At 47.7% G+C, this 15,393-nt stretch overlaps 1 protein-coding gene across 1 annotated transcript; it reads left to right on the forward strand.

The window, feature by feature from the left end:
• Positions 1-315: 315 nt before the first annotated feature.
• Positions 316-3,142, forward strand: LOC123406008. The gene has a single exon (XM_045099512.1). The coding sequence runs from the start codon at positions 569-571 to the stop codon at positions 2,867-2,869; it is 2,301 nt and encodes a 766-aa protein (XP_044955447.1). The 5' UTR covers positions 316-568; the 3' UTR covers positions 2,870-3,142.
• The last annotated feature ends 12,251 nt before the right edge of the window (positions 3,143-15,393 follow it).

Below are 15,393 nucleotides of genomic sequence, written 5' to 3' on the forward strand. Positions count from 1 at the left end.
GCTGCAATCCAGTTATCCACTGAGCTAAAGCTAGATGGCAGATCCCTCTGGTGCTCGTGGCTGCGACATGCTGACTGGTCCAATGGTTGAGGCCGTGGAAGAAGTTGTGGCTCCGGTTGAGCAGCACTAAGTGGAAGAAAGCAGCCGAGGAGTTGGATGCTCCCCCGGATGCCTCCAGCAAGTCCATACAAGTAGTTGGTCAGGAAATTAACAAATGAATAGGCCAACAACTTGCTTAAGAAAACATGTGATACACTGCAATAGGAACGTTTTTAAGTGTTTTCGAAAAGTACTAATAAAATATGGTTAAGCCAAGCCATGACACCCTTGCAAGTGTTATCGCAGGTATTTACAGTAAATTAGGAAACAATCTAATGCAAGTTGTACGTACAATAACATTTGTATAGAAGGGGTTCGGTAGTCAACCAATTATCCTTGTCAATCATGTGCATATAATAAATACAACGAACGAGGTTGAAATGCATGGACCAGCTTCTAGCTAAACTAGCTACTTCGCTACTCTCTGTGTGTGTGTGTGTGGCAGAGAGGAAAGATCAAGGGAGAACTGATGGTGGGTGTCTCGGGCGCTGTTCAGTGGTGGGAGGAGTCGCAGCTGCGCATCCTCGTCCTTGCTAGCTTGGTGATTCAGTACATCCTCATTGTCTCTTCGGCCGCACGTAAGTTGCCCATCAGATCCTGGTTTAGACCTGTCATCTGGCTAGCATACCTTGGCAGTGATGCCATTGCAATCTATGCTCTCGCCACCCTCTTCAACCGCCATAGGAAGCCACATGACGATGGAGATGGACATGGTGACAGCAATAGCATCCTGGAGGTGTTGTGGGCACCTATCCTCTTGATACACCTCGGTGGACAAGATGGCATAACTGCCTACAACATCGAAGACAATGAGTTGTGGACGCGACACATCTTCACTGCAGTGACACAGGTCACCGTGGCTGTCTACATCTTCTGCAAATCATGGCCAGGCGGCAACGACAGGAATCTGCTTGTTGCTGCAATATTGCTATTCATCCCCGGTATCCTCAAATGCATCGAGAAGCCCTTGGCTCTCAGACGAGCTAGCATTAACAGCCTGGTGAGCTCCGGTGAGCCTATTCAGAGGTCAATACACACACATAAGCTCAAGTTTGATCCGCTGGAAGATTTCATTGACAAGGCAACCAGTCCTATTGGGGCAAATGAGTATCTTTTAACATCTGCTACACCGGTGGACTTTACTCCTTATAAGCTATTTGTGGATCTGGCATCTCCTTCTGTTGATGATCGGATCAGGATGCTACTCTCCTTCTCAACACTTGATGGCAACCATGCGTATTGTAAGCTGCAACATTGGCTCTCCAACACCTTCCTAATCCTCTACACCAAAGAAAAGGTGTTTTCCATCTCTTTTCTCAAACAAATTGATCTCTCATCATCATCCACTAGCCGCAATATCTTTAAACTTACGGCGTCACTAGCAGTAAATTCTGGTTTGGTTCTCCGTGCATTAGCTCTCTACCTTCCATTTATAGCCCTAGTCATCTTCCACCACAGTAACCGAGAAGTTTATAGTCAAGACGATGTCAAGGTTACGTATACCTTGCTATGTTGTACTGCTGCATTGGAGTTTCCAGCAATGGTCGTAAGGATCATTTCACGGGACACAGAAGAACGCCGTCAAAGGTCATCTGATGTGGTGTCAACGGATGAGAAGCCTGATTTCGATGATAAGGTTTCCCAGTACAGTCTTATAGGCCTCCTTGTCCGCAACAGTGAGCATTCCAAGATGATGAGGATCGTGGGAGTTTTGGGATGCACCGACTTCCTTCAGCAACATTGGCACATGAAGTCTTGCTCCTCATCCTTCAGCATTACAAAGGTAGTGCTCAAGTATGTGAAAGGTGGGTGGGAGCACCACATAAGAGATGTTTCCAGTTACAGGAAGTTCAATGATAACAGGGGCCAGTTTACTCTTGGGCATGAAGGGTGCTACGAGGAATTGGGATGGAGCTTGGAGGGTGCATTCGACGAGAGTGTTCTTCTCTGGCATCTCGCCACGGATTTCTGCTACTACGACATGGGTGTATCTCGTTCTCACCATGACTACTACTACAGGTGCACACAAGGTTCATGTCCTGATGCTTATTCATGCCCTGCTTGGTGTGGAGGATCTGATCATTGTGAAAAGGCAGTTCAGTGCAGAGAAATGTCGAACTACATGATGTACCTACTGTTTGTGAATCCTGAGATGTTAATGCCAGGCACCAGAAGAAACCTCTTCACGGCCGCCTATGATGAATTGAAGGACATCGTCGCGAAAACAGATGGCATCATCTTCGAAGGATATGAGGAGATAGGGCTTACACAGATGATAATTGCTGCAGTTGATTGTGGAGGACCTCCACCTCTGGGTTGTACCAAGCAGGAACAGGGAGGAATTGTGTGTGATGCTTGGAGCATTGCCAAAGTGTTGTCCAATCTGCCTGAAGAGAAGATGTGGGATGTGATCGAAGGCGTGTGGGTGGAGATGTTGTGCTTCTCCGCCGCTAGATGCAGAGGATACCTCCACGCCAAGGGTCTGGCCACCGGTGTGGAATACCTCACCTATGTCTGGCTCCTGTTGTACTACATGGGTATGGAGACTTTGGCCGCCAAACTGCAGAGGGCGGATCATCATCATCACCACAACGGAGGAGAGCAAGGGGATGGCCCTTCAAGTTCTCATGGCTGCAGGGCCAGCACTGCCCAAGAGGACGCCCCTGGTCCATCAAGATCAACTGGTGACGCCACTGAAGAAGAACATGCCAAAGGTCAGTCTGCCGCCTGTTACCATGACAGTGATGGCATAGTGGAAGAAATCGTCTGATTTGCTAGGATGTTTCTGGATGCCAATCCATCTCTGTTTTGCGTTGCTCTGTTTCTTTTGTATGTGCCAATAGTTTGTTTTTTTCCGTTGATCACTGGTGCTATGTGTGTTTGTTGGTGTTGTTTCTATTTCTTAATTCTCTTTCTGTTCCTGAATTCAATATAGGGCACGCAATGTCTGCTGTAACGTTGAGGGTTACTGCCAAAGAGTTTTCAGTTCCGCACCTTATGTAACACTTGCAGAGTTATGAATTTCTGGGTGTTGTGTTTTTCAGGGCCTAACTTGTTCTGTAGCTGCCTGTACCGTGAATATATACTACTGAAGCGTCATTCTTTTTTAGGGTCTCTAATTTACGAGGAAGATAGCAGTTCTGTTAATTGTTCAGTAAGTTCCTGTCATAGGTTACTTTCTTCAGTTCCTGCTATTGTTTGTGTCTCACCAGACATGTGAAAGATGGGGTTTTCTTTCATGCTCGTTTTGTCAAAAGACCAACCTACGGTTTCTAACTAAAAATTGGTGCAACAAATTTGTCTGATTAACAACATCCTTCTGACTTAACTACATGTGCTCTAATAACCAAGGTATTTTCTGCATCAATAACAATGAGCATCATGTATAAGGCATGTAAATGGAACCATAGGGATACTCTGTAAGTAGCAAGCAGTAAAAGGAAGTTACCATGGAGGCTATGAAATTTCTACTGCTGAACTCAATGAAGACTGAAATCTCTTCTTTACCATGGAGGCTTTCTGGCAAGTAGGTTTTAGTTTTGTACCGTCTGAAACATTTGTTAAATATGAGTTTCTGGTTGTTCTGTTTTCGGGGCCTCCTTCTTCCTTTGTAGTCTGTACCATCAGTATTACACAATCTGCTGGTGTAGAGTTTTTCAGTTTTGTACATTTTGCAACACTTGTACATCATGAGTTTCTGGGTGTTCTATTTTTCATGCCTTCTTCTTCTTCCATAGTTTGTACCATGAATACTGAAGCAACATTCTTCTTGCATAATCAGATCTGTAATCTGCAGGGGAGGGAACAATTTTTTTTTTGATAAACTGAGAGCAGTTTTGTTCACTGGTCATGATCTAGAGTTCGTGATAATACTTTGAAATCAAGTTCCCATCATATATTAGAGCAAATCCAACCGCGCGACCCATTTCGTCCGCGCGTGTCCGTTTGGGTCGCCCTGGACACAAAACGCAGCCCAACACGCCGACCCAAACGGACGCTCGTTCGTTTTTTGTCCACCTGTGACCCATTCCAGGCTCAAATTGAGGGAGGATTTGCGTCGGTGCGGACACGGGACGGACGAACGCGACGCCCTCCCTTCTCCTCCCTCTGGCCCGCCTGTCGGTGGCACATCGCCACAATTTCCCTCCAATTTCCCAAAAATCTCTCGCCCACTCCGCGTGCGCCATGGATGATGATGCGCCGACCCACGATGCCTTTACCGGTCCCATCTCTGCCAAGGGCGGATGCAAAGGGCCGACGACGACCAGGAAGAAGAAGGTTCTGACATCTGAGGAGCGCACCGTCCAATCGGCGAGGAGGAAGCACCACCGGCATGAGCAAGGGGCCAGAGGGGAGGCCGCGACTGTGTCCAGCATCGCCGCCACCATAGATCGGGAGGCCGAAGCCGCAAAAAACCACTGACTCATCGCTGCCGCCACAAGGCAGACTCTGCTGATGCTAGGGTTGAACCGAGGCCAGCATGGGCTCATCTCTGCCGCCACGAGGCAGACCCTGCTGATGCTAGGGTTGAACCCAGGCCAACACATCGCTGCCGCCACGAGGCAGACCCCGCCGATGCTAGGGTTGGACCCAAGCCAACACGGGCCCATTGCTGACCTTGTGTTTGCGTCCAACATCGGTTCATCGGTGCTGCTGTCGTCGTGCATGTCCACCATGCCGCAGGGGCAAGGCTTTGAACGACAGCACCCGCAAATCTCCCGGTTGTCCAACTCTACGGCTCCGGTTCACCGGAGGTGAGCGTGGTCACGCCTGCCATGCCAGCGCGTGCAGCCATCGATCTCAACGTGATGCCTATGGGGGTGGATCGTCCTCCGGGGGTGCACGCAAACGGCCTCGCAAGCTCCCCGCCGACGCCCTGGGGAACGCCCACAACCTGTTCGACAGAATGCCAGCTCCAAAAGACGAGGCCAACCGCGTGTTCATGGAGAGCCTCATCTACGAAAGTGGTGGCGACGACATTCCGGCCTTCGATCCTGACGAGATGCAAAGGCAGGATGGCCGCACCCCTTTCATGGCTGGGCACGATGGCATTGGGTACCCGTTTGGTGAAGACATGGTCGACCCCCTCGTGGCGGACCAACTCGGATTAGGCAGCTCTTTCCCGCTTGATCATGAGTTTCCGGAAGACTATGGCCTTGATGAAGTGGATGATGAAGTGGACATTGATGGCGAGCCATTGTTCGATGAGCTCCCCGCCCAAGGCAATGCAAAGAAGAAGTGGAAGAGCAAACAGACCAAAGCATACACACAAAATGAGGACAAACTCCTTTGTGAATGTTGGAGAGACATTGGCCAAGACCCCAAGATAGGCTCCGAGCAAAAGGCTTCACATTTTGGCTAAGAGTGCATCACGAGTTTCACGAGCGCAAGAAGTTCAAGCCATACCAAATGGAGAGCAATCGTGGATGGGTCTCGCTCGGCAAACGTTGGAGGGTGATACAACAAGAGTGCAACAAGTTTTGTTCCACCCTTGAGAGCATCGAGGCCCATCCCGTGAGTGGCATTGGTATGAAATTCATGGTATGGCCGACATGCTTGCTTATTTGATTGTCCCTTAGCTTGCTCGTCCACTTGTCCACTCATCCATAAATGTTGCTTGTCCACTTGTCCATTTGCCGGTCTTTCAAGCTTTGGAAGCATTCAAGGTCCATTAAGAGGGCAAGTCTTTCAATCTTACTCATTGTTGGATGATCATCAACGGCAAAGAGAAGTTCAAAACGCAATACGCCGCCATCAAGGCGCGGGGAGGGGGGATGCAGCCGTTGAAGACCATGGTGAGGGGTAGCCTCCGCGGCCGCGAGGGAAAACGAACTCCAAGAAAGAGGACAAGCGCGAGGCAGCGTCCCTTGCCTTGCAAGCTACTTTGGAAGGCATGATCACCAACAAGGATTCAAGAGAGGAGAAGCGCCGACAAGACAAGGAGGAGTAAACTAGGGCCTTCATGGACATACAAAACAAGAAGCTCGCGTTGGAGACGAAGAAGCAAGCGAAGATGCTAGAGATTGAGGCCACCAAAGCAGCTACCAGAGCAAGAGCAGTCCAGCTCGCTTTTGTATGACGAAGCAAGTCGAGATCATGAAGGTGGACTTGAGCACGGTGTCTCCGAGGAAGCAGTCTTGGTTTGAGAAGATGCATGCCGGCATGCTGAACCTCGTTGACGAACTACACCACTATCATTTTCTAAATACCACCTCGTATATTAATTAAATAAATAGTCTAGTTGTGACAATCGTTCATTACAGAATTCATCATGCATGGCCGAACATTGTTAACAAGGGCACCATCCGATCTACTATCAAAATTGAATTTTGCAATTTGACGTTGGAGACTTTAAAATTATTTATCAGCTTTGATATACTCATCGCTCCCTTCTTCAAATCAACCAGAGGGGACCTGTTAAAATTTTATTTGCCAGGGCCCAGGGGCTTCCTGTGCAACAAGTTCAGATAGTACAACAACATTCCTTCCTGCAGCCTCGCCAGCAATTACAGCTCAGGGACGCTTTCTTCGGTGTCCCTGTACCACAACCCTACTGTGTACCCACTCTCGCCCGTCATGTGCCTTCACAAGATATACCTGTGTGGTTCAGAGGATTCATTACGTGTGGCGACACTGACAGGTTCCACCGGCCGGAGCTGCGGGTTATCAGCAGTTTTGTTTTGCTTCCCAAATCAAGTGCACAACTTACAAGGCATACAATACAAACACTGCCAAGTGATGACTGCCTCCTTCCCAGCAAAATTTCCAGGTGAAGTTGTAAAACAGAATTTCAGATACAGTAAACTATACCAAGAAATCTGTCAAATGCAGTGCACACCACATCACTTTCGAAACAAAAATCTTACATCACACCATAATAATGAACCAAGCACAGAACATGATATTTGTAAGCATGGTCTAACTTTACTGGTGTTGCTTGAGAGAGAGGAGCGTCTTGAAGATGCCCACTAGAACACCAACCACAGTCAAGACAGTGACAATGGCTTTGAAGTTGTTGTAGACGAACTTGTGCACCTTGACCCACATCCACCTCTTGACTTTGTAGTGCTCAATGTGTGTCAAGATGCGGACATAGGAGTTACCGACAGACAAGTGCTTGGTAAGGCTCTTGAAGAACTCGAGCATCTCCTTGTTTGTGAATTCTCCTTGCACAATATGCTTCGTTCGTAGCTCATGCACATCCTCCTCCCGGTCCATGAGCATCGAAATGAGGGCGATGTACGAGCAGACGGCCATCTCTTCAACATCACGTTGATCCCCTGATGCCATGCATACCTCAAAAGCCGCCATGTTTACAAGCCAACATGCACTTGTACTACTTAGCACCAGTGGCGTCAGAGAAAGCTCACCAAAAAGGGGTCCTTTCCTGATGCTGATTTCTGCGAACCTTCCTGTCTTGATGGCTTTCAGCTTGATGCCAATTTCAGCGAGCTCCATGGCAGTTGATGTTGACATTGCTTGTTTCTTGGCTGACGGTATATGTCCAAGGTTAGGCTCAGCAATCATTCCGGCTTTCAAACGACCAAACATTGAAAATGCTTGATTAATGCAAGCTATCTTGCTGGTTATTTTGGCCTTCTTGCTGACTTTGATGGCCGTGTTAGTGTTACTGTTTGTCTTGTAGAATCGGAGGAGTTCAAGGAGATGGGGCGGCTTGCAGTACCTCTCTTGATCCAAGTTTGAAAGGATTTCTTCTGGTCCGGTATGATAGATACGGTTTGTGAGAGCATCTCCTACCCTTGAAACTGTCTCCTTCACTGACATGAACACGGACGCGGACCTAAAGTTGACAAGGGTTTCCACAACCAGCCAGGGAAGCTGGTTCTCCAGCAGCATTACATCATTATAGATATGATGTATGTTGGAGTGAAAAACACACACCAACTCTGGACATGGAAGCTGCTCCGTGTTATAAATAAGTATAATAAACTCCAGCAAGAAACATGATCATAGAACATGATAGCCGCAAAGTCAGCATCGCTGATACCTGCAACAGCGTCGTCGGCATAAAGGCAGCGGGCCTCCTGCGTGACCAAGATGACAGACCCATAAATCTCCTCAAGTGAGTGGCCCGAATTGCTGATGAAATGGTAGGCCGCCACATGTTTTACCTTTTCCATCTGCTGGAGGTGGGGTGCGCCATGGTGGTAAGGGCCGATGGCCACGACCCTCGGCACGATGTAATGGCTGCCGAGACCGCTTAGGCTTGGAGGAAACCTATGCATCATCTCTTTTCTCTTGTTGAAATCAACCTTGAACTCCTCTGCTGCTTTCCTCAGGTACTCCTTCTCAACCGGAGCCGGAGCCGGTATTGCAGCTTCTGCAAAGTCCATGCCCTCACCAACTTGCTTGGGGCTACAGATATCTGTGATCTCAGAGGAAAAAGCAGACTTAAACTCTTAATCTGCTTTCCTCAAGTAGTCCTCCTCAACCGGAGCCACTGCTTCTTCCACATCCTCAACCACTGAATCTGCCGGCACGCCGCGGCTATGAGTAGCAGAGAGAGCTGCCATCTAATTAACAACTGGACTGCGGCTACCTATCAACTGCTGCTTCTCTGATGTTTGCTACTGATAGTTAGATAGTCAGAGTTGCGACATCGAAAACCTGTAGAGAATAGTGTGGCTAGAGCTAGCACAGTTTCAAGACTGGAAAAACGAAACTAGATGCCGTCTCGACTGTCCTGTCTTGTGTACATTCTGAGGCTTCTCAAGTGTATAATGCTAATGCAAATGGGATTAACTTATCTACTACAAGACAGTGTATAATCTGAATCCGATTAGCCATACTTTAGCTAGTTCTCATCAACATGCTTATTCTCAGTTGTTTATCTGAAGACTAGTCCTATGGTGTGGCTTGGCCGGCCGTGTCGCCAGCACCGGGATAGCGACGGGGAGGAGGGATGCCGTCGCCTTGACTGCAAAGGTGAACTGCCAAAACTGGGCTAGGCCCAAGCAAAACACTTTTTTTTTTTCAAATTCCATTGTGGATTCAAGAAAAAAAAAGCGAATCATTGTAGTGCCCACAAACAGTATCTAGCGAATGAGCTAGCTGGCACCATTTTATACACGGCAGATCATTTTATTTATTTATTTTGAACAAACCCGCTTCATTGTGTAATTTCCAGGGGAGGGAGCAGTGTTTTCCTTTTGATAAACTAGGAGCAGTTTTGTTCATTGGTCATGATCGAGACGGTAGCACCGCTCTCTGGACGATAGTAGTTTTTTACTACCGCTCCGTCGGACTTTTTGCGTATCCTTTTGCATGAGCAGTGGTAGGCACGGTAGTAGTTTTTTACTACCGTGGTTGGTGAACCTACGGTAGTAGTTTTGGCCTATTCCGGCCAGTTTTGTATTCTATTAGTCACTGATTTTTGGTCCCGTTGCAATCCAAACGTTTCGGGAACCCCGGGGTCCGGTTACGAGGAACTCGTCAAAACTCATAGTTTTGGTCTATTATGGCCAGTTTTCTATGCTACTAGTCACTGATTTTGGATCCCGCCGTGATCCAAATGTTTAGATAGCTCTTGTCGTCCTGAATCAAACAAGCTTGACTGTGCTTGATCCGGAGTTCGTATGCGAAAGTTATGACAGTTTGAGTCGCTAGCGGTAGTACCGCAGGTGCCAGCAGTAGTACCGCTCTTGGAGCGGTAGTAGTTTTTTACTACCGCTCTGTGGACGGTAGTACCGCTCTCTGGGCGGTAGTAGTTTTTTACTACCACTTCGTCGAACTTTTTGCGCATCCTTTTGCCGCACGAGTGGTAGGCACGATAGTAGTTTATTACTACCGTGGTTGGTGAACATAGGGTAGTAGTTTTGGCCTATTTTAGCTAGTTTTCTATGCTATTAGTCACTGATTTTGGGTCCTGCTGCGATCCGAATATTTTGGGAAACCCGTGGTCCGGTTACGGGGAACTCGTCAAAACTCGCAGTTTTGGCTTATTCCAGCGAGTTTTGTATACCATTAGTCACTGATTTTGGGTCCCGCTATAGTCCGAACGTTTTGGGAACCTTGGGGTCCTGTTACGGTGAACTCGTCAAAAGCCGCAGTTTCGGCCTATTCTTGCTAGTTTTGTATGATGTACTCACTGATTTTAAGTCCTGCTGCGATCCGAACGTTTCAGGAACCCCGTAGTCCGGTTAACTGGAACTCGTCAAAACTCACAGTTTTGGTCTATTCTGGCCAGTTTTGTATGCTATGACTCAATGATTTTGGGTCCCGCAGCGATCCAAACGGGAACCCTGGGGTTCGTTTGCGTGGAACTCGTCAAAACTGGCAGTTTTGGCCTATTCTGGCTAGTTTTGTGTGCTATTACTCACTCATTTTGGTTCCCGCTGCGATCCAAACGTTTCGAGAACCCCGGGGCCGGTTACGGGGAACTCGTCAAAGCTGACAGTTTTGGTCTATTCTGGCCAGTTTTGTATGCTATTAGTCACTGATTTTGGGCCCGCTGCAATCCAAGCGTTTGGATAGCTCTTCTCGCCCTGAATCAAACAAGTTTGAGTTTTCTCGATTCGGAGTTCGTATGCGAAAGTTATGGCAGTTTAGTGGCCAACGGTAGTACCGCAGGTGCCAGCGGTAGTACAACTCTTGGAGCGGTAGTAGTTTTTTACTATCGCTCTCTGGGCGGTAGTACCACTCTCCCGGCGGTAGTAGTTTTTACTACTGGTCCGTCAGACTTTTTGCGCATTCTTTTGCCTCACAAGTGGTAGGCACGGTAGTAGTTTTTTACTACCGTGGTTGGTGAACCTACGATAGTAGTTTTGGCCTATTCTGACCAGTTTTCTATGCTATTAGTCACTGATTTTTGCTCCTGCTCCGATCTGAATGTTTCGGGAACCCCGGGGTCCGGTTACAGGGAACTCTTCAAAACTCGCAGTTTTGGCCTATTCCGGCGAGTTTTCTATGCTATATTAGTCACTGATTTTGGGTGCCGCTATGATCCAAATGTTTCGGGAACCTCGGGGTCCGGTTACGGGGAACTCGTCAAAAGTCATAGTTTTGGCCTATTCTGGCCAGTTTTTTATGCTATTACTCACTGATTTTAGGTCCCGCAGCGATCCAAATGTTTCGGGAACCCCGGAGTCTGGTTACGTGGAACTCGTCAAACTCGCAGTTTTGGCCTATTCCAGCCAGTTTTGTATGCTATTACTCGGTGATTTTGGGTCCCGGTGCGATCCAAACGTTTTGGGAACCCCAGGGTCTCGTTACGGGGAATTCGTCAAACTCACAATTTTGGTCTATTCTGGCCAGTTTTGTATGCTATTAGTCACTGATTTTCGGTCCCGTTGCGATCCAAACGTTTGGATAGCTCTTGTCGTCCCGAATCAAATTAGCTTGAGTTTGCTCGATTCGGAGTTCGTATGCGAAAGTTATGGTAGTTTCAGTGGCCAGCGGTAATACCACAGTTGCCACTGGTAGTACCGCCCTTGGAGCGGTAGTAGTTTTTTACAACCGCTCTCTTGGCGGCAGTACCACTCTCTAGATGGTAGTACCGCTCTCTTGGCGGTAGTAGTTTTTTACTACCGCTCCGTCGAACTTTTTGCGCATCCTTTTGCCTCAGCAGTGGTAGGCACGGTAGTAGTTTTTTACTACCGTGGTTGGTGAACCTACGATAGTAGTTTTGCCCTATTATGGCTAGTTTTCTACGCTATTAGTCACTGATTTTGGGTCGCGTTGCGATCCGAATGTTTCGGGAACCCCGGGGTCCGGTTACGGGGAACTCGTCAAAACTCACAGTTTTGGTCTATTCTGGCCAGTTTTGAATGCTATCAGTCACTGATTTTTGGTCCCGTTGCGATCCAAATGTTTGGATAGCTCTTGTTGTCTTGAATCAAACAAGCTTGAGTTTGCTTGATTCGGAGTTCGCATGCGAAAGTTATGGCAGTTTCAGTGGCCAGCGGTAGTAGTTTTTTACTACCGCTCTGTGGACGGTAGGACCACTCTCTGGACGGTAGTAGTCTTTTACTACCGCTCCGTCAGACATTTTGCGCATCCATTTGCCTCACGAGTCGTAGGCACGGTAGTAGTTTTTTACTACCGTGGTTGGTGAACATACGATAGTTGTTTTGGCCTATTCTCGCTAGTTTTCTATGCTATTAGTCACTGATTTTGGGTCCTGTTGCGATCCGAATGTTTCGGGAACCCCGGGGTCCGATTACGTGGAACTCGTCAAAACTCGCACTTTTGGCCTATTCCGGCGAGTTTTGTATGCTATTAGTCATTGATTTTGAGTCCCGCTATGATCCGAACATTTCGGGAACCTCGGGGTTCTGTTACGGGGAACTCGTCAAAAGTCGCAGTTTTGGCCTATTCTGGCCAGTTTTGTATGCTATACTCACTGATTTTGGGTCCTGGTGAGATCCGAACGTTTCAGGAACCCCGGGGTCCGGTTAACGGGAACTCGTTAAAACTCACAGTTTTGGTCTATTCTGGCCAGATGTGTATGCTATTACTCATTGATATTGGGTCGCGCAGCGATCCTAACGTTTTGGGAACCCCGGCGTTCGGTTACTTGGAACTCGTCAAAACTCGTAGTTTTGGCCTATTCCGACCAGTTTTGTATGCTATTAATTACTAATTTTGGGTCCCGCTGTGATTCAAACGTTTCAAGAACCCCGGGGTCCAGTTATGGGGAACTCGTCAAAACTCACAGTTTTGATCTATTCTAGCCAGTTTTGTGTGCTATTAGTCACTGATTTTTGGTCCCGGTGCGATCCAAACGTTTGGATAGCTCTTGTCGTCCTGAATCAAACAAGCTTTAGTTTGCTCGATTCGGAGTTCGTATGCGAAACTTAGGGCAGTTTTAGTGCCCAGCGGTAGAACCGCAGGTGCGAGCGGTAGTACCGCTCTTGGAGTGGTAGTTGTTTTTTCTACCACTCTTTGGGCGGTAGTACCGCTCTATGGACGGTAGTACCGTTCTCTGGGCGGTAGTAGTTTTTTACTACCGCTCCGTCAGACTTTTTGCGCATGCTTTTGCCTTAGCAGTGGTAGGAACGGTAGTAGTTTTTGACTACCATAGTTGATGAACCTACGGTAGTAGTTTTGGCCTATTCTAGCCAGTTTTCTATGCTATTAGTCACTGATTTTGGGTCCTGCTGCGATCCGAATGTTTCGTTAACTCCGGGGTCGGTTACGGGGAACTCGTCAAAAGTCGCAGTTTTGGCCAATTGTGGCTAGTTTTCTATGCTATTAGTCACTGATTTTTGTTCCCGCTATGATCCGAATGTTTCGGGACCTCGGGGTCCGATTATGCGGAACTCGTCAAAAGACGCAGTTTTTGCCTATTCTGGCCAGTTTTGTATGCTATACTCACTGATTTTGGTTCCTGCTGCGATCCGAACATTTCGGGAACCCCGGGGTCGGGTTAACGGGAACTCGTCAAAACTCACAACCTTGGTCTATTCTGGCCAGTTTTGTATGCTATTACTTACTTATTTTGGGTCCTGCAGCGATCCGAACGTTTCGGGAAACCCGGGGTCCGGTTACGTGGAACTCGTCAACACTCGCAGTTTTGGCCTATTCCGGCTAGATTCATATGTTATTACTCACTGATTTTTGGTCCCGCTGCAATCCAAATGTTTTGGAAACCCAGGGTCCGGTTACGGGGAACTAGTCAAAACTCGCAGTTTTGGCCTATTCCGGGAAGTTTTGTGTGCTATTAGTAACTGATTTTGGGTCCCGCTATGAACCGAACGTTTCGGGAAATCGGTGTCCGGTTACGGGGAACTCGTCAAAAGTCACAATATTGGCCAATTCTAGCCAGTTTTGTATGCTATACTTATTGATTTTGGGTCGTGCTGCGATTCGAACGTTTTGGGAACAACGGGTTCGGTTAACGGGAACTCGTCAAAACTCTCAGTTTTGGTCTATTATGGCCAGTTTTGTATTCTATTACTCACTGATTTTGGGTCCCTAGCGATCCACACGTTTCGGGAACACGGGGGTCCGGTTACGTGGAACTCGTCAAAACTCATAGTTTTGGCCTATTTCGGCCAGTTTGTTATGCTATTACTCCCTGATTTTGGGTCCCGCTACGATCCAAACGTTTCGGGAACCCTGGGGACCATTTACGGGGAACTCGTCAAAACTCACTGTTTTGGTCTATTCTGGCTAGTTTCGTATGCTATTAGTCACTGATTTTGGGTCCCGCTGCGATCCAAACGTTTGGATAGCTCTTTTCGTCCTGAATCATACAAGCTTGAGTTTTCTCGATTCGGATTTCGTATGCGAAAGTTATGGCAGTTTTAGGGGCCAGCGCTAGTACCGCACGTGCCAGCGGTAGTACAACTCTTGGAGCGATAGTAGTTTTTTATGACCGCTCTCTAGGCGGTAGTACCGCTCTCTGGACAGTAGTACCGCTCTCTGGGCGGTAGTAGTTTTTTTACTACAGCTCCATCGGACTTTTTGGGCATCCTTTTGCCTCAGCAGCGGTAGGCACGGTAGTAGTTTTTTACTACTGTGGTTGGTGAACCTACGGTAGTAGTTTGGTCTATTCTAGTCAGTTTTCTATGCTATCAGTCACTGATTTTGGGTCCTGCTGTGATCCGAATGTTTCCGGAACCCCGGGGGTCCGGTTACGGCGAACTCGTCAAAACTCGCAGTTTTGGCCTATTTCGGTGAGTTTTCTATACTATTAGTCACTGATTTTTGGTCCCGCTATGATCCGAACGTTTCGGGACCTCGGGGTCTAGTTACGGGGAACTTGTCAAAAGTCACAGTTTTGGCCTATTTTGGCTAGTGTTGTATGCTATACTCACTGATTTTGGGTCCTGCTGCGATCCGAATGTTTCAGGAACCCCGGGGCCCGGTTACGGGGAACTCCTCAAAACTCTCAGTTTTGGCCTATTCTGGCCAGTTTTGTATGCTATACTCACTTATTTTGGGTCCTGTTGCGATCCAAATGTTTCAGGAACCCTGGAGACCAGTTAACGGGAACTCGCTAAAACTCACAGTTTTGGTCTATTCTGGCCGGTTTTGTATTCTATTACTCACTGATATTGGGTCGCGCAGCGATCCTAACGTTTCGGGAACCCCGGGGTTCGGTTACTTGGAACTCGTCAAAACTCACAGTTTTGGCCTATTCCGGCCAGTTTTGTATGCTATTACTTACTGATTTTGGGTCCCACTACGATCTAAACATTTCGAGAACCCCGGGGTCCAGTTATGGGGAACTCGTCAAAACTCACACTTTTGATATATTCTAGCCAGTTTTGTATGCTATTAGTCACTGATTTTGGGTCACGGCGCGATCCAACCGTCTGGACAGCTCTA

The sequence above is a fragment of the Hordeum vulgare genome, chromosome 6H (assembly GCF_904849725.1).
Source record: "Hordeum vulgare subsp. vulgare chromosome 6H, MorexV3_pseudomolecules_assembly, whole genome shotgun sequence".
In the NCBI taxonomy this organism is placed as follows: domain Eukaryota; kingdom Viridiplantae; phylum Streptophyta; class Magnoliopsida; order Poales; family Poaceae; genus Hordeum; species Hordeum vulgare.

Bases quoted from the DNA above. Each gene is read 5' to 3' on its own strand.
- LOC123406008 (XM_045099512.1), top strand. From the start codon at position 569: ATGGTGGGTGTCTCGGGCGCTGTTCAGTGGTGGGAGGAGTCGCAGCTG.